At 39.6% G+C, this 19,958-nt stretch overlaps 1 protein-coding gene across 4 annotated transcripts in view; it reads right to left on the bottom strand.

Annotated features, from left to right (window-relative positions):
* The window catches only part of GK (glycerol kinase), a 37,862-nt gene extending 20,109 nt beyond the window's left edge, over nt 1-17,753 (bottom strand). For all 4 annotated transcript variants that reach the window (XR_003093283.1, XM_025200215.1, XM_025200216.1 and 1 more), the window contains exons 1-12: nt 17,608-17,753; nt 16,852-16,958; nt 16,076-16,153; nt 14,011-14,090; nt 12,170-12,307; nt 11,282-11,391; nt 10,290-10,356; nt 8,854-8,871; nt 6,027-6,062; nt 5,477-5,544; nt 2,716-2,758; nt 1,602-1,682 (exon numbers count right to left, since the gene is read on the bottom strand). Coding sequence is in view for 3 of the 4 variants with exons in the window: in XM_025200215.1 (XP_025056000.1) it covers nt 1,602-1,682; nt 2,716-2,758; nt 5,477-5,544; nt 6,027-6,062; nt 8,854-8,871; nt 10,290-10,356; nt 11,282-11,391; nt 12,170-12,307; nt 14,011-14,090; nt 16,076-16,153; nt 16,852-16,958; nt 17,608-17,738 (957 nt within the window). In the remaining variant the exon portion in view is untranslated. The remainder of the gene's footprint in view (nt 1-1,601; nt 1,683-2,715; nt 2,759-5,476; nt 5,545-6,026; nt 6,063-8,853; nt 8,872-10,289; nt 10,357-11,281; nt 11,392-12,169; nt 12,308-14,010; nt 14,091-16,075; nt 16,154-16,851; nt 16,959-17,607) is intronic.
* Nucleotides 17,754-19,958: the final 2,205 nt, after the last annotated feature.

The raw sequence follows: 19,958 nt of genomic DNA, 5'->3' as shown, positions 1-19,958 counted from the left end.
GCTGTACAATCTAGGAATGGTGTTGGTTTTGTTGTGGGTGGAGACGTGTTGGCAGGTTTTGCATTTCTTGTCCTGGCATAGTCTGGATCCATTGCTTTCTTTCCCCTCCCTTCCCTGCTTCACCTTTTGTTTTTCTAATTTCTACCTATTTACATTCTCACTGACATCCTGCCACACTTTTAGCTTCTCTCATTCCTTGGAGTCTCAGACCAGCAGAGGCTCTCTATGTCTGACGAAGGGGGATTGTGCCCAAAAGCTTGCCAAGAACATTTTTCCAACTACTCAGTTGGTCCAGTAAAAGATAACCACATCTACTCAAAGAACCTTGCCTGTCCTATGTCCTCACACCAACATGGCTACAACCAAAAACCCAGCACTGATATCTGAAGTGCTTTTCATGTACTTATGTGCTTAAGGTGAGGGTTTAAGAATGTATATCTATATCTAGAGACATTTAAAGAAAATTTAGATACTTCAGTTGCACCAGTAAAAGTTCTTCAAATGCCAGAAGTTTTACTTTTGTACATGCTCATCACATCTAAGACCAACCAGGATACTCAACCTATGCATTCCTGTATCTCTGCCTTTTCTTGCCTCAAGACTATTTTTTAATCTATGGATTATTTCATAAGAATAGTGAGATGTTTGTTTAAAAAAAGAAAGAACCTCTGTACAAGATACAGCAGTACGAGCTGATAGTCTTGCTTTAACAAACAAACAAACAAACCCTACTGGATTGACCTTTCAGAGAACACATACCGAAGAATATCTATTTTGCGGATCCCAAGAACATTCAGACACTGACCTGCTCAGCATGGCCAAAACAAAGGCATTTTTCAACATGCACTGAAGCAGACCATTAGACGCCAGAGGAACTTTAATATTAAACAGTTTGGCAATTACAGACTTCAAATGCCTCCAGAGTTAGGTGTTAGCCAATAAAGGGTTTTAAGAATAGAGAATTAGGCAACTAAAAGGTAATGCTCACAACAGAAGTTAGGAACCCAACTTCTGCTGAAGTCCAAGAGAGATTCTAGAAACCTACTTAATCACCTTTAATAGGTACGATTCATCACAAATTTTGCAAAAAGCCTATTTGAAAGCTGGAAGTTTAATAACTACGCTTCTCCAGGTTATCTTGGTTTCTGTCTGTATATTTTAAATTCCTCTCCTGGAGCTGGGTGCCTAACTCTTGGACATGGCGATATCAACACTGCAAAATCTAAATCAATTTGTAGTTCTTGTCCCCAGTCCTTTTGTGAACATACATGGAACCTAACAAGTCTACTAGGTGCTACTGGTCCGTAATTTTCCTGTAAATACTGGTAATACCACTGGAGGGTGGACCCCAAAAATCCCTACACTTGTCCTACACTTAGAAGTAAAGCTGATAAAGCATCGTCTTGTTTAAAAAATGGAAATTTAAACACACTCTCTTACTTCTTCTTTTTAGCATACTGTTTGTTTAGGTTTGCCTACTAAAAGGTTAGAAATAGTGACTGCTATTTTTACAGCAGCAAATTATTTATTCTTTTGGATGCTGGATACTTACTTTGAAGAGAATTAAAACAAAAAACACAGAAAGGAATTATTGTACTTACTTCTAGTGCATAATACACAGGCTTGTCCCTGCCCAGCTGGTAAGCCACTGTGGTCAGAAGGCCATGCTCAGAAAATACAGACTTGAGAGAGAGAGAGAATAAACTATGAACTACTTAAAAAAAACCAAACATGGTTTATGAATCAGAAACAACTGATACATAAAATACAAAAAACTACTACATAAGATCCTAAAACATCTTCAAATTAAAAGCGATTATTTTACAAATACAAATAATCAAGAGCAAGAAACAATCTTTAAATGTAACAGTATTTTTTCTGGCAAACTTTCTAGAAGTTAGCCAGTGGTTTAGCCTAATGCACAAACCATAGCCCACAACCATTGATACCTGCCCCTTACTGTTTACATGCATTGCTGGAGACCTCTATAGAGTCTTCCCAGCAAAGAACTTGGAGCCTGAAGAAATTGCTAAAAAGGAGAAGCCACAAGCTTAATGTCTCTACTAGCTGAAGTTGAAACACACACACACACACACACACACACACACACACACACACACACACACACACACACACACACACGGCCCAGAAGGAGGAGGTATAAAAGCATATACAAGTGAATAGATCAAGACAAAACTTGATGAGGTTAATGTCAGCAAACTGAGAAACTGGGAACAAGTTAAAACAATGGCTACTTGTTGATCCATGCCTTGAATTAAAGGCACTGCTTTTTAAATCCTATAGATTACAATGTGCCTTTTCCTCGTGCAACAGCTATTAGCAATTAAGTGGAGTACAAAAAAGGCAATTTTAAATTGGTATTGCAGAATTATCCCAAGCGAGGGTCACTAAATAAGGGAGCACATGAGTAATCTCATTTTGCATTCAGGTACCTGTTTTCTATTACTCAGCTACTCCATATCACAAGATTAAGCCAAGTGAGTTCCATATTATGTCCATCTGAACTTTATAAACGTATGAAAATTACAATCCCAATATACAAAAAGAAAAATAAGTGACTGAACCGACAGACATCATACAGAAAAAAAAAATATGAAGGGCGTATATAGCAAGATTGGTTTCTTTAGAAAAAGGAATAAACCTGTATGAAAAATATGGTTCAGTGTCAAGCTATTTTGAATTCAAGCAACCAACCTTTGGACCTGTATTGCAAAGCAAGAAACAGCCTGTTCCGTACCTGGAGTAGAAGAGAATACGTGTTAATTTATATAAAAATAAAAAATATATAAATGTTGGCATTCATTTATCATAGTTTAGTTATGGGGATGTCATGGCAAAGCCGTTTAGCGTATCAAAGTAGTAACACAGCTAATGTATCATCTAGTTTAATAATACATGTATAAAATACGCATTTCTATGAACCTTACTTTTAATCACATCACCAAATTTAAGCAGCAAGGGAATCTTGCTGCAATAGAAAAATCTACTACTATAGCCTTTAAAATACAAATGGCTGGTTTCTTTAGGAAATGCAAAAGAAGAAATACAAATATGAAGAAACTGCCATAAAAAAAAAACTCAGAATAAAGTATGGCAGATTAGTAGATGTAGCAAAAACAAAAAGCTCTCTCTTTCTAATATGCTATCAAACTATTACTAGGGGTTCACTGAAAAATATTTTCTTGGGCAATACAGATAGTCGATGACTAACCAACCACACTGGCTGATGCCGATCCAATAACTGATACTTAGTAATACTGTAGTGCGAGGCATTTTAAATTACTGACATAAATAAACCTTTGTTTGTCTGTCATTTAAACACACATACAGCCCCTGCCTGTTCCAGTCCTTGATGGGGAAGGCAGAGACCACCTTATTTCCACGCGCATAGTCCCCTTGCTCATGGTTCCTACTAGCAGCCCCGCTCCCCACACAACCTGTGCTGCCTGAAGCGGACCCTCGCATGGACAGCAGCGCCAGGCCTGCGTGTTTGGAGCCCCAGAGCATGCTGCTGCCTCAGGGCCAGCGGGCCCCGCACAGCCACACTCCCCTTGGCCACCAGGGAGAAGCCGCTTTCACAAATGCGCCCAGTGCCTGGCGAAGCGGAACATCCCTCGCGCGGCGCCTTACCCTGCCTGTGCACACCCCAACATCTCCGCAGCAGCCTAGGTGCTCAGGCTCCAGCTACAGGCACGGTGTTGCCATGGCAGTGGCACAGGCAGCGGCAGCAGCCAGTAACAGTCCCTTTGTTGCTGAGCATTGCACCTTGTGACCGCTCTCCAGCACCCCCTCCAACTGCTCACTGGGATCTGTAGTCTATCACAGGGTTGGGCTGGCGGCAGGGTGAAAGGACCGGACCACACTTGCCAGGGTGCTCAAGGCATGCGGCTGTAATTATCGGCTACAACCACCAAAAAAAGCTGATAGCTGATAACTTCTTTTCTCCTTTTAATCAGCGCTGATTCGATAGCCAACCAATATATTGGTGCACCCCTAACTATAACACTGATAACCTCTAAGTATTTCTCATGTATTTTTCACAAAAAAGGTGAAACAAGGAAATGCACCTGGAAGTGTAAAATTTTACTTTTTGGACTCAGAAGACATTTTGAAAAGAGGGTAAGTTGTGAATATCTTTTGTCAGTTAACGGAACAAAAATGTAAGTCTGTGTAAGTCTGACCAGCAGTTGAAACTTCAGGTTCAAACAGGTGGCAAAAATATATATTATTTAGCAACAAGCACTGATCAGTGAAACGCCAGCAGCTGCTATTCACCCAGCAGCAGGCTCTACCTGAGCAGCAGCAACAGTGAAAGGGCAGAGGGGCAAGGAAAATCAAGAGGTGAAATAAGAGTGATGGGGGAATATGGTATCACTTGACTACTAGACGGGGTGGGGGCAGAGCCTTACCTGCTTCCAAACAGGGCTGCTGTAAGCCAGTAGGAACCTGGGATGGACAGGCTGCCTACTCTCTGACCAGGACTGCTGGGAGTCATCTGCAACGCCAGCTGTAGATAGACTCTCCAAACAGCCCTGGAGTGTGGGTGGGTGATGAGGGCTAGTGCCTTGCTCACTGCTAAACAGCATTAGCACATTTCCTTGCATACAGTGCACATGCAGATTTTCAGCAAGTTGTTTTTGGGAAAAGTGTGGGCTACATGCAACCCCTCCACCCCGCCCCCAAACAAAACAAAAACAGTATTTTTGTGTAGTCAAGAAAGGCATGGAAGGCAAGAGCAAACATTTTCCAAGGTGTATCTCAAGTCTTAAGAGGTTGTAAACCACAGTTATATTGTAATCCTTCATTTGTTCAAATTTGGGCCACTCAACTTGAAGTCAAATTTTAGAACTTGTGGATTTTGCAATAGAAGATGCAATTTTAGATGACCATCATCATAGGGTACTTAACATATTTTTTCAAGTAAAAGTTTCAGGGTTAAGTTTGCAGCGTGTTCAATATTGAGTTACAGGGGTTTAGGCTGTAGCCGTGTTGGTCTAAGGACATAGGCAGACAAGGTTCCTTGGGTGAATTTGATATCTTTTATTAGACCAACCCAAATAGTTGGAGAATATTTATTAAGCAAGCTTTCGGGTTCAAAAACCCTTCGTCAGGCTAAGGAAGTTTCAGCAGTTTGTGTGTGGAAGAGCGCACACCAGCTGCTGAAACTTCCTTAGCCTGACGAAGGGTTTTTGAACCCGAAAGCTTGCTTAATAAATATTCTCCAACTATTTGGGTTGGTCTAATAAAATATATCAATATTGAGTTAGGCACTTACTAAGATTAAAAAAAAGTTACCTATCCACATGCAGGTATTTTTAAAAAGGAGAAAGAAAAAGGAGTTGCAGACACTTGTGCTCAGCAACTCACTAGGATAAGGTCACAAATCTATCTTTCTGTATTCACCACAGAATGAAGATGAGCCAATGCCATTTACAGTGTGCTTGTGCTAACTTACGTATTTTTTGCTTGTCCATCCCTAAAACACATTTGTCCAACTAGTGCAGCAGATTGGTCACCCAAGCACTGAAAGGAGAAATATTTTAAAACAAAGGCATACATACAGACTACTGCTTAAAACAGCATTACACCAGTTATTCTGGCCTACAGAAATCAATTTAAGGAGATTCAAACAACCAAATGTAGCAGCAACACATGTCTGAGTCTGACACACACAACATTTCTGTATAGAAGTCTTGTACTTTAAGCCTTTATTTTGTGATACATTATCCTCTTTTCATAGCATTTACTTAGTGGAGCTACCCTCACAGATAATAAAGATCAATGCTAATAATTCAATTGGGCTTGATAATGAAAAGCAAGCTGGGATGTGAGCCTAGATGTCAGCAAGAACATACACCAAGCTTGCTAGAATTAAAAATAACATGTTTCAACACGTCTGCTTATTTTGCAACAATATTAATTCATTTTAACATTTCTATACAGTGAAGATCTTTCTATATAAAATCAAGCTCTCACACAAGACTTTGAATTGGAGTACAACTCACCCCAGAAATTGGCACACCTGTCAAAGCTCCAGACTTCTGGCAAAAAAGGCAAACATGTAAGATTGGATTATTTTTTTCTTAAATAAATATTGCAATAGTTGTGCAATAAAGGATTATCCATTCATTTTTAATAGAATGATGCATGCTTCATATATGAATGGAAAGAAATGAAACAGAACTCTAACCCACATGAAAATGGGTAGTGACTTAAAAGCGAAGAACATTTTTTAGTAAGTACATTCAAAACATAAACATTCAACAGAAGACAATGAAACATTTAGCAAAAGTAACAAGTTTTTAACATGGTTTCTTGGTACAAGCTGGACATCACAAGAGCGCCAAAAAGCACAGCATGCATTACTTTTCTTCTCCCTTCACTGAGGGACACTCCAAAAAACCCCAAATTTAAATCATTTCTCTGCATTTTTACAAGCTAGTACGCAATATGAAAATCATGATCAATACTATATCATGGTGTCGCAAATTAACATGAATGAAAAATGCTGTTCAGGTTTTTGTTTTTTCCTTTTTTTTTTGTTTTTTTACATGCCTGGGACTTAACTGATATGCCCATGGAGCTACATATTAGGTTAATCCTGCTCCCATCAATTTCTGCATAATTGCTAAATACAGGGCCTGAATCTAGGTTTCATGGAAGAGAAGACAATTGCCCACTGGGTTCAACAATGAAGCTTAAGCGTTTTGTCCTTGGAAAAAAAAAAAAAGAAGCAATTTCAATGCATGAATTGCATCCAACTTCAGAGGTGTTGGTTGTAGCTGTGTTGGTCTAAGGACATAAGCAGACAAGGTTCTATGGGTAAATCTGATATATTTTATTGGCGCAACTAAAGTTTTAGTTGGTTTAATGAAAGGTATCAGATTTAGCCAAAGAACCTGATGTGCCTTGCATCCAACTTCAGCTTTAGGAGGGGAAAAAAAAATGAATACAAATAGACTTGAAGAGCTTAAAGAGTATATTGGTAGATTAAAGGTTAAAACATGAAGGCTAAATCAGGCAAATAAAAATGATATATTTACGTGGCCAAGAAGAGAAGCAGACTATAGTATCACCAACTATGCTAGGCATCAATAAATATCCCTCCTCCTTTCCTACTACTTTATGGTGACAGAATCATGGTGTGGTTTATCCAATGAGTGGCCCTGGAAAAAAATTATTCCAAACTTTGGAGGAGAATTATGATCCTTGTTACCAGACTTTTTCTAGTCCTTCAATCTTGATAAAACAGTTTATGATAACAAAAGGGAGGAGAACTAACTAATGCTTACAAGGAAGAACAAGCTCAGGAACAATGCGACTATGCTACCTTTCCATTTCCTAGGTCTCTACTACAAATTACCTTTCAGATGCACAATGAAATTTTAAAAATAGCTTATGACAACTGACTCTGTATTGTGCTGAAAATGTATTAAGGAATGGAAAAATAGGTATGAAGTCCAAAAATCCCCAGAGCTTCTCCCTGAACCTTGTTCACCCACTCCAAAAGTAAAATGGTTCCACCCGCACCAACCCTCTGCAAGGATTCTGTTAGCTAGCCTTGTTCTACCACTCCTCTCTCGCCTTCCCTTCTACATCACTTTGACTTTATGGGAATTGGAATTTTTTTCTTTTTTTTCCAAATGAATATATGCTTTATACTTTCTATGATGGCTGCTATTAGACTATAAAATTATGCATCTTGGATTATTACTTTTCCCATCTCTGTGGTCAAGATCAAGATTCAGACTCGAGAGGAATTTTTCCTGTGAGTGAATAAGCAGAGCTTTCTCCCCTCTACATCATGTACAAGAGAAACGCATTGAAGCCACAAGGGTTGAAACAATGCCTTTAAAAGAAGATGGCCTGCAAATCAGGTCCTATCGCTTAGAGGGAATGTTAGAGGTCCCTGCAACACCATGATCCTAGTACATGTAGTTTTAGGCTTGATGTGGTGGATTAAGGAGAGATCCTAAACCAAGAGATTGCAAGATTCATAGGCTTACTCCAGACTCAAAGGAGGACTAGACCAACCCGTTTTAACAGTTCTCATTTTTCAACATAATTTGTTTTAAGAGTTACAGTATTATCCATGACAAAAAACACAATAAAAGATGCTAACATGTGGCCTCTAACAATAAGGTTTATGCTTTGCATTTATAGCATTTTTGAAAAATTACAACTCATGTTTTTAACAAAGATAAATTAGGTCTCATTTTCAGATTAAAAAGTTTTCAATTATGAAGCATTTCTTCAAAACACAATCACAATGTTCCAGACATCCTTCAGGTGTTATATTCTTGCAAATAACCACATGCATCACTGGTATGCAGTACCCTGTCAAGACCTGCTTTACTTAACAAAGTTGCTTCTTTGTGGAGCTGTGACAATGCGTTCTCAGTGAAGCCATGCATAAAACATAACAGTGCATTTCCAGTTGGAAAGTCTTAGCTATTTCTTGAATTCCCATTTTATAGGCTGAATGTTCAGCAGTTTACATTAATTTGTAAAAAAAAAACCTTATATGCCTTCTATTAATATTGAAGGCAACAGGATATTCCATATTCTTATGAGAGAAAGCTCTCTCTATTAGCCAGTAGCTATGTTTGTTTCTCTTATGAAAAAACGTTATTCTCCCCCTGAGATTTATACAAGCATACCAGCTAATTCATGGTCAATCTGGTCATATCACTGCAATGCCTCAATATGGAGAGACTTACCAATTTTATTTTACTTAATTGTATGCAAAAATAACATTTGTAAGTGGAAATGCATTGTATTTGAACAAATGGATGAGAACTGGTGGACAGCCTGATGAAAGCCTCTACTCACCACAGCAGAACTGATTTTCTACAGTCAGCAAGAAAAAAAAGTGGGTCGGGAGAGGGAAAAACAGAAACAGACTAGTACAAGTTGAAAATCATCTACTGTCCTGTCAATTTTTCTTTTCCCATCTGCTGTACTAGCAAAGAGTAATCAAGTTGTTCTAAATTAATCTAACCCCTATGGATTCTAAATGTGAATGTCTTCTCCCACTAGCAAAAACATTTAGATTTTTGGCTGGTTAGAGCCAGACTTTTTTTTTATTTTATTCTATAATTAAAAAGGGCAAGGTAGACTTAGTTGGAGCATATATAAAAGGATAACCTTCAGAGCAGAAAAGAGTTTCCTGTAGAGAAAATAATCTGTATACAGGCTCCTGTTCTGAAGACTTCCCAGTCAAGGAAAAAATTAGGTCAGATTCATTAAAATTGCAGTACCATACTGCACCACTTCTTCTGAGGTACAAATGTCTCAGTCCCAACTGACTGACCACAATTCAGGGCTCCCTCTGGTGAGAAGTCTCTGCAGCTGCTCAAGAAGCAGTTTGACTGCAAGACCAGCAATGCTCCATTAGAGTTTTTTGTACCTTAAGCTTACCCTAGCAACTAGAACCAGATTCTAAACAACAAAAAAAGACAATGCAAGATACCACTTGTACTTTTGATCTATCAGAATTATACCAAATCCTCCTTTTAACTCGCATGAGCTTGAAACAGTGGTCTTACCATTCCCTTTACTAATTATATTCCCATATAAATCTCTCAATGCTCCTTCTGCAGCTAATGCTCCCAAAAAAGTAATCACTCCAGCAAGGGCACTGTTTGAAATGAGTTAATTACTTTTTACTCGTGGTTACAAAATTAATTTTTCCAAGTAGATTGTGAACCACTAAATAAGAATAAGATTTTTACTATTACTGAAGAGTCCTTCCAATTTGTTTTCATTAGATAACAGTGGTTTACAACCTTCTGGCCCTGCAGGCTGGATGAGTGGTATGGGGTTGGATCCAACATGGAGTCATTCCTGGGTGCAACCTGGCCTGGCCTCATGGCAGCAGAGAAGACCCACGTACCACACAAGACAGTCATTCAGCCTGTGGGGTCCCCACAGGTCTGGAAATTTGGTGGCAGGTAGTGGGGTCAGCATTAGTTGCACTCAGCCATGGCAGTTAATATTGCCACCACTCCCTGATGGCAAATTTACACTTGTAGGGAGCTCCCATGGGCTGAATTTACTCTTTGAGCCAGAGGTTGAGCACCATTGTGATAACAGGTAAAGATACTACTATTATTTTCAATGCTGACAATCAACCTACACTGCTCTAAAAAACAGACTAGTAACTCTCCAGCCTACCAGGAAGTTTTTCAAGCTATGCTTCAATAACTATGTTTGCAGGAGAGAGAGTTTAGGCACAAAAACCAACCAAACAAACAAAAACTACATACCATCAGGCCATAGATCTCAGAGGAACTCCTCACTTTTGGAAGTATTTCCATAGGAATATCAAAAAACCTGAAAACAACAAGACTATTTAGTTTGCATCTATTTGTATTGAATTAATAAGGAAGATCTACTTTTCTTAGACAAATTTAAACTATAAAACATAACCATGTGAAGGAAACTGTGATTGCCATATCTCAATCCATTATTCACTGTCCTTCCCCACAGTTGCTATGGAGCATACCCATCTTGTATTAAGGATATGGACAAAAAAAACCACTTGTAGCAGCTTCAAAAGGGGAGGAACGACTGCTACTCAGAAGCATAAGCCTATAGATAAAATTGAGCTATGCTGCTACCAACCCTTCCTCACCCTATATTTGATCCTGAGTAAAGCAGGGTTAGAGTTAGTGGGTTTCACTACACTTAGATTACTCCAAGCGTTGGTCTGTCCATACTCTAAGAATGCATGTATTTAGAGTGTTCAATCAACAGATCCAATCCCAGTCACATTCCAGAACGTCATTTTCAAAGCAGATATGTACTAAAAAAAAAGGGAGATAGAAAAGAACAGAAAGAAAAAAAACCCCACCAAAATCCAAACCCAACACAACTCTTTGTAAAGCTTGAATTTAAAACAAAGTCTACAATTTTCCACCATAGTAAATGTGGATATTCTGAAGGACTAGTTTGAGAGGTAAGAAATGAAAGGAAATCTATTAAGGTTTATCCCTTGTGTGCCATTTTTCCAGCTACAGAAAAATACTACAGTTTGCAACCCTTCATTAATCCAGGCAGCAGTTATATGGATATGTAGAAAGAAGAAACCCAAATTGTTATGTTCCTAGTAAATGCAACTAATTGCTTTTTAGTCACAAATGTGACCAGACAAGTATTGCCTGAAAAAAATTCTTTGAAAGACACAATTAGGGTCTGTCTTTACACATCATTGACTAACACTGCTATTTCACTAGATGTAATGAAAAATTGAACTTACTGGCAGAGTTCAGGGTCCCACTCCAAGGAATGAATGTTGAACAGCATTGTTCTACTGGCATTAGTCATATCAGTACAATGAACACCTCCATTCCTTCCGCCAGTCAAACTCTGAATAAAGCAGCCAGCAATAATGTCAGCAGGGGAAAAAATTAGCAGCCCACTAATAGTATGTAGGTATTATAAAAACAATAAATTTATTAAAAATGAAATTATTTCCAGTAAGAATATTTTGTGCCCTTAGAAGCTGGAACTCTGACCCTGACCCTTTTCAATGAATAAATGAAAAGCTAGACAAAAGACATTCATCAGGGACACACAAGAAGAATTATACAAGGTACAGGAATCTGAATCTGTGTATTTTAATGTCTCCTCTTTCAACATGCTGCAAAGGTAATTTGCTAAAGTCTCTGAAGGTCCACATTTTCCAAAAGCATAAGCAAAATTTTAGCGACACTTTGCTAACAAGAGCCACACCAAGATGGTTAGAATATTTAAATGACATAAGGCAGGAATTAGCTTGTCTTGCCCAAATGTCAGTATTAGAAGTTATTAGGTGGCCCATATTTACAAAGTGGAAGTCTGCTTTAGCCAAGAACACTTCCTTCTTCCCCACAATGTGTTAAGAGCAAGTCATATACAATTAAAGCACTTGAAAGCAGTTGTAAATATAGAGCCTTTTGTCTCAGTCTGAAAAAAGTGCCCTTTATTGTTTAGGAGGACATGAAATAACAGGTTACTACAACAGTGGGAAGACTTTGCAGAGATAGGCAAAAATACAGCTGTCGTCTAATGTAGCCTCCCAAGAATGACCCAGTCAGGTGTTCACATAAGAGGGGGTGTCTGCGTCCGCAATCAAAGCTTGTGATACAAAACCTCACAAACGTACCCATATAAGCCATGAATCAATAGTGCCAAACATAGCGCGTCCATCATCAACTGCTTGCTTAATTTCTTCCACATTATCCAGCAGCCATCGAAGTTTCACTGCACTGAAATATGTGCTAAGTGGAAGACCAGTCCTAGGCTGCAAAATTGAAAAAAAATCTTTAGGGCATCCAGTCAATTGATTCTTCCCAAATACTTCCATATTTTTACATTATATTGGGGAACAAAGGGTGAGAGAAAAGGGAAACTAAGCAATCAAGGGTCTTTCAAAAAGAAAAAACAACTAAAAATGTCTTAAAAACAAGAGAACAGATGTTCCCTATATTGTAAGCCTGCATACACCAAAACCAAATACTAACATGCTGCTGTGATCTTTGTTCATCAACATATCAGTGTGCAGTTCAAAGATCTTCCACATAGTAACAAGATAAGATATGACTTCTACAAACACTCGTATCTTAAAGAGCTGCCTCCAATCAATGAGAGAGCAAACCCAAATGCTTAAATGAGTATCTTTGAGAGGACAAACTGCTAGTTTTTGGTTTTAGGGCCAATCAAGCTAACATGCTGCTTCACTGATCTGTTATTATTGGGTGTATCCAGAAAACAGAATGGCATTTTACAACCATACAGCCACCATGTTAAGATATTAAATGTGAAAAGAATATATATACTTTGTTAAATAGTTTCTCAGTAACTGCCAAGTTTGCTTTATTAAGATCTAGATATGAAAGAATCAGGATACATTTTTAAAGAATTGTATATAAAGAAGTATTTTGGCTGGGGGTCAAACTTTTTCCTGTTAATTCCTGGGATGATTTCTATTTTTAGAGTGATATTGTGAAACCTAACTACCACAACTCCCATGCAGTGACACTTCAACAGCTTATAAACCAGGCTAATTCCTTTGGTAACTGGGTAAGTAATTTTTTTCTACTTTCAAAACTCATTCTGATATCCCTAGACACTACTAGAATCCCCAACCAATGTAACAATTTGACAAGTTAAGGATGAATTAGAGGTCTTAACTCAGAATTTCCAGGTTTGGGGAAAGTTTAAAAAAAATATATTATATTTGCAAACACCCAAAATTCACAAAGTTGGGCAAAGTTCTTTGGGTAGATGTGATATCTTTTATTAGAGCAACTAAATAGTTGAAAAAAATTTCTTGGCAAGCTTTTGGGCACAAACACCCTTCTTCAGGCAATTGCCTACAAAGAACTTTTTTCCAACTATTTAGTTGCTCTAATAAAACATATCACATCTACCCAAAGAATCTTGCCTGCCTATGTCCTTAGACCAACACGGCTACAACCAACAACCTTACATGCAAAGTCATAAACATACATACACCATCAAATACTTGGAAACCGTAAGACAGGAGTAGCCAACCTGTGGTACATGCTGTAAGTAGCATGGGCACCAGACCTCAAAGGAGGCAGGGAGCAAAGCAGTGTTGTCAGGTGTCACCACCAAAACTAGGTTAACCCTTCCCTGGCTCTGTAGATGCCACTGAATCCTGAGCTTTGAATCCTCACTTGCTATATAAAACTGCTGTAGTTGCAGGGCTAGGTAAGGGTTAATCTGACTTTTGGCAGTGATATCTCCTCCTGCAGCAGCATCTTGCCTCTGCTCTTTACAGCTGTGGCTGGAGTTCCCCTGTCTCCATTCCAGCAGCCCAGGGCACAGACTATCACATACACTTTTGATTGGGAGCAGCACTTTGGTGGGAGGCTGAGAGGGAGGTGTGGAAGGACTCTTATTTGTGGTGCACCTGTCAAAAAGGTTGGCCTCCACTGCTTTAACACACTACTAGTTAGATTCTCTGGAAATACTCCTTACCTTAAAAAAGGATTTATTTTTCCCGGGAATTCTGTTAAGAAGCCTCTCAACTGTTGACTGGGTTCTCAGGTCAAGCCACACTACAAGTGAAATAGCAGAAAAGATTTGTACCAGGATAATCATTTTCTTTTTAAGTACCCAAACACACTGTCGCTTCAGGTACAATATTATAATTTTTAAGATCACAAAACTGAAAATATTCAAGAAGTTTATTAATTTTTTTTTAAAAGTTGACAGAAAAGAACTCATCATAAGCATGTTTCTATATCACTTAAAGACCTAAATAAGTACAAGGCTTGCATTCTATTTTGAAGAACAACTTATTGGGTAGAAGTTTCTACACAGACTATGAAAAATCTTTTTTTTTCACCCTCAAAGGTTAAACACGGAAGTTATAACACTCATATTACCACAAGACTAAATGTCATTCATTTAGAAAGCTTAAAAACAAACACCAGGTTTATTTATTTACTACTGCTGTGAATACTCTGAACTATAACAACAGACAGCAATAAAGAGGGTGTATCTGTATGTGAAATGAATGCACAGCAATAAACTCAAGAGCTGTTTCAGCCAGAGTCAACTGCTCCCAGGCACAACATCTACCCCTGTGCCCAGGACAGCAGCACTTTGAGCTGGGGCAGAGCAGCTCTGGGCTGGCAGCAGACTCAGGAGGGGTCAAACCTCAGGCTCTGGGTGGTGGTGTTGGGACTGGCTGGGGCACAAGGGTGTTAAAGTGCAGGGCTAGGTGGCAGGCAGTCCCTGCACTTTAGCACCCCCATGTCCCAGCCAGCCCCTATCACCATCTACCTGTGCGTTTCAGTGCATGCAGTACATGACTCAGCCGTAAGACAGTACTGTCCCTGACACTACTGTCTTATGATGGAGTTAAATTTACTGCTTCCTAATACCAGCATGCGTGTAGATGGTGATGCTTTATTGAGGACCTAATTAGTCAACTTTGCAGTGTAGATGCACCCACACCCAGAGCTACTGATTTACACAGAATGAAGTTGTAAAGATCACAGTCTTAAAATTTAAACACACAGAAAGCTATTTTAAAAAGACAGAAAACCTCTAAGCCTAAAAGCTTAAAAAACCCTAAAGGCAGTGTCTCATTCAAGTTCCTGAAGGCTCTTTGAAAGCTTTCAATTAATGGAAAAAAGTCAGACAAGTCACTCAGATCTCTGGAAGATGCACACAAATGCTGAAGGATATTCTGTAGCAGGGGATGGCAACCCCTGGCACATGTACCAGAGCATTTCACATGGAGCCATTTTGCTCAGCATGCCACAGACAGCCCCAGCTCTGGAAAGGCCCGTGCTGCCAGTAATGAAGCCTGGGCTGCTTGCAGTAGTTGGTGGGGAGGCTGTAAACCTTACTGTGAGTAGCCTGGGCTCTGTGGTGCGTGGCAGGGGCCTGCCCAGAGCCCAGGCTACTCGCAGCAGGCAGCCACGAGCCTGCAAGCAGCTGTACCAGGGTTGGCAGCCCTGGCCTGGCTTGCTGCCGGCAGCAGCTGCACACGTGCCTTGGGGAGCACAGCGGGGAAGGGGCTGGGGCTGCACTCTACCGCCGGGGGCTAAGTGCCCGCAAAGTCTGGCATCTCTGCGGAGGGCAGAGCTGGGGGGCTAAGGGGGCCATATCCCCATCCTGCTAGGCCTGGCTGTGAAGGGCAGGGTGAACTGAGTGCAGCAGCCCCACGCAGGAGGGCTCCAGCAGGGCAGCTCTGGGCCTCGCCGTCTCTATCTGTGTCTCCCCCTTGCAGAGCTCATCCATGTGGTGGCCAAAGGAGCCACTGCTCATTTAAAGGTGTTTCCTCCCTTCCAGCAGAGAACTTCATCTGGCCTGTGTTGTCTGGGGTTGCCTTCTCTCTCCATCCCCTGAGTCAAAGGGTCCCAGGAGCTGGGAGTGGATTCTAGCAGCAGCTGTGCTGAAGCTGCTGTGCTATTGGTTAATTGTTTAACTAATATAATTAAAGGAGGTTAAACAACTATTTTTAAATGATGTTTACATCCCTAATATGGATTCTAATAGGCTATACACAGTTGGACACCAAAATATTTACCAATAGCATTGTACAGAGGTTCTCCAGTTGTCTTGTCCCAAACCACAGTTGTCTCCCTCTGATTGCTGACTCCAATAGCTTAATGGATAAAAACAAAGAAGTGAACTTTTTTAGAGAGATTCATTCTGGAGCTAGAGAAGAGGTAAATGAATGGATAATTAAAAAGCTTCCACCATAAGTAGTTTCTATTCTGGTAGTATATTTTTATATCTTCCATTTGTTTATGATTTTGAATATTCTACATCTCATTCTTTCATACTGTCATGCAGTAGAAAGGAACTATATTTTGAAATAACAAGTTTCATCAATTAGTTGCTTAATCTTGTGCAATGCCTGAGGAGAACAAATTTAGTCTGTATATCCAGCCAGACAATACCCTACTAATAAGCACCAACAATCTCTTCTCTTTTTTCCCCACTATTCAGAATTGTTTTGGGAGTGTGACCCGAGACCTGAACCTGCCACTTTTCTACATACTAACTCAGTAGTTTCAAATTTCCTCACTGCAGAACCCTTTTATATCACTTCTGCTGCAGAACTCCTACCCCTAGGTCTGCAGGCCACATGGGCTGATGCAGAACCAGGTGACCCAGTGGGGTGATGACAACACAAGTCACCCCATTCCTCCATTACCCCCAATCTCTTTGCAAACCTTTAACAACCTCTCACAGAACCCTGGGGTCCTGCAGAACATAGTTTGAAAACCACTAAACAAACTGCATTCCTATATGACCCTCCAGTCCCCGAAAAGCAGACACATAAAACTTCAGTAGTACCTTTTATGTTGGTAATATCTATGTTCAGCTGTTTCAATTTCTCACATGTTCTCTCCACACATTCATGGACTGACTGCAAGATTTCTTTTGGATCTTGCTCCACCCACCTTTAAAAAAATATTAGACAGCAGTCAAAGCACAGGCAAAAATTTAAGACAGCCATTACATCTATGGAAATACATACAAATATTTTATGAGAACATTACAGAAAGTCACAAGTGAAATAATCAAAACAATATTAACTCTTGGCTAATCTCTAGTCAACTTGTTTTCCTTTCATGACAGAATGACTAAGCACATCCTGTATAAGTAGAAAATGTCTGATTAAAGTTAAAACCTTTTCTGTTTTGTTAAGTCGGAGTCCATTTTCACAACACGTGTATCTGCAAACAAATACATAATTTTCTTGCTATAATACAGTGGAAAAAGATGATCCAAGGATTATATTCAATGACTTGTGTACAGTAGATTTAGCAATAGTAAATGAAGCTGAAGAATGTGGATAAATCAAGGGAATGGCTAACTTTAGCTACTTTCAATGAAACTGGAGGGTGATAGTAACAGGTCAAACTTTCATAAACAAACACAGTCTCAGAAGCTTAACCTTGGTGCACATCCCTGATGGCTCCAAAATTCTTCTTTGATGGCTCCAAAAATCCTCTACCACATGAAACAATTAATACCAAAAACATTTTTAAAATAAATGCATCACACTAAAACATATGCAAATAAATGCGTAAGTATATGGAATCATACCCTTCTTTAGGGAACTTCTGTTGTATTTCTACTTGATGGTGGCTCAGGAGCTCTGCAGTTTTTGCATTAAAAACCTGAAAATAGATAATATGGATAAAATCAAACAATGGCAGAACAAACATATGATGCATGTCTATTAGCGATAATAAGCCTATGTGTAAAAAGTGATATTAGAAAACTTCTTACCTTCACCAATAAAATTAATCCCATAGAAAAAGTCAAAAGTACATAAAAAACCTGATCTTACAACTCCTCTCTAATCAAAAAAACCTGATGTCACTATTTTGATAATGACTTTGATTACAGCTTGGCTTAAACCCTTAAAACAAACAAACAAACAAACAAACAAGCTAATGTGTAACTATAAAATAATCCACCTGCCCAGATATCCAGATTCCTGGTTACTGATGATTTTTTAGATCTGACACTAGCAGTCCTGCACCACAGCTGGCATTTGAAACCTGGAAACAGCAATTCCTAGATTTTTCCACGTTGCAAAGGATTCCCATTAAGAACCACAGGAGTTTTTTTTAATATGCATTTGTGTCAGAGAGCCACAGGCAGAGACACTTGAGAAAACTTCTGGGAATTTTCTTGGACATTTGATGAGGGCTAGGTGGTAGTCCAAAAGTAGGGTAAAGATTTTTGAGGATTTTTGTCAGTTTTGTTTTACCATATTCTGTCATCAAATCATTTGATCATTTTTTCTCTCTGTGTAGCTAAACCCTTTGTTTTTTTCTGTTAAGTGCTTGTGATAAATTGTGATTTCTAGGCAAATTAATAACCTGAGCATACCCATTCAGTGGAGTGGGGGGACCAGTAAGCTTATACAAACCCATGGTGTATCTCTGGCAGCATCCTGACACCGCAGAGTTGTCACATCTTGAACCATTTTAAATTAAATCAGTTTCACAGACTGACTAGTCTACATTAGTCTGATCAGAAGTTGAAGTGATTGATAAGAGCTTCCTATCCTTGCAGACTGGTGCACATCTGACTTTATTACGTTTTCCTATCTTTTTATTCTTTTTTTAAAACCTAAGCTTTATTTTTCAAAAAGTGTGGACAGTCTTTCCTTTGGAAGAGAGAAAGAAAAACTGGAGAAGGAAATGTAGATTAGAAACTGTAGTAGTGAGCAAACTGGAGGAAGAGGCAGCCTTTTCCAAATGCCCATGGGCCGATTCCATGACAAGCGTGTCCAGAAGAAACTTACTATAACGACAGAGAAGACTGCTGTGATCAGGCTCTCTGATAACAACAGCAAGTAGGTACAGGGCAGGCAGACTGGCTGCACTTGGTGCTCCTAAAGAGCTTCTGCAACAGCTCTATCAACCATGCACAAGCAAAGGCTAAGTGAAGGCAGCAGCAACAACCTGTAAGTCCAAAGCGTACAAGTAGGGGTGCACAGATATATCGGTTGGCTATCGGATCAGCACTGATAAAACGAGAAATTACATTATCGGCTTTTTTTGGTCGTTGTAGCCAGTAATTATAGCTGCATGCCCAGAACACCCTAAGCGTAGTGCGGTCCCTGTGCCCCACTGCCAGCCCAAGCCTGCGGCAGACTACAGGTCCTGCAGCAGGAGGGGGAAAAGGGCACTGTGGCTCCAAACATGCCTGGCACCGCTGTCCACATGAGGGCCCACCCCACCTGCCCAGGACAGTAGCATGGGTTGTGCAGGGAGCAGGGCTGTGGGAAGGAACCATGGGAGAGGGGGCAACATGTGTGGGAATAAGGTGGTCATCGCCTTCTTCAGAAGGCCGGAGCAGGCAGGAGGCATGCGACTGTGTTTGTGTTATAAATGCAAAACAAACTGAAAAAACAGTTACAGTAAAAGCCACATTATCTGGCACCTTAGAAACCAGCATGCTCCATTAACCGGTATGCCAGCATTTTATTTTTAGCAAGTTTTTGTTTTGTTTTCCCCATGGATTTTGCAGAAATCGCCCAATTTCTGTGAAATAGCAATTTGAATAGGTCTCTATATATAACCCTTTATAAAATAAGAACAGCAAATTTAGTTTAAAATGACTGTTTCCTAATCAAGTTGAATTCCTAGCCATGCAAGTGGTAAAATACTTATAAGTGCACTGTCTAGAGTCATAAAATGTAAAAGGTCAAAAATTCACGTGTGCCATTATACCTACCAAAAAGTACCAGTTGAAAAGCACCTGACAAGGGGAAAACAATTACATGCATTCGCTGGGGGTGGGGGTAGGGTGAAAGAGTACCAAAAGTATCATTATTTGCATCCTTTTCCACTTCTTCTAGTCAGTATTTGTTCCATCTGTTGAGTGTCAACATTAAACTAAACTGGAAACTCAATTAGGTTAGGGATTGTCTATAATAG

This window comes from Alligator sinensis, unplaced genomic scaffold (genome assembly GCF_000455745.1).
Source record: "Alligator sinensis unplaced genomic scaffold, ASM45574v1 scaffold746_1, whole genome shotgun sequence".
NCBI lineage: Eukaryota > Metazoa > Chordata > Crocodylia > Alligatoridae > Alligator > Alligator sinensis.
Note: the sequence above shows the minus strand (reverse complement) of the source record. Positions and strands in the feature narration are given on the sequence as shown.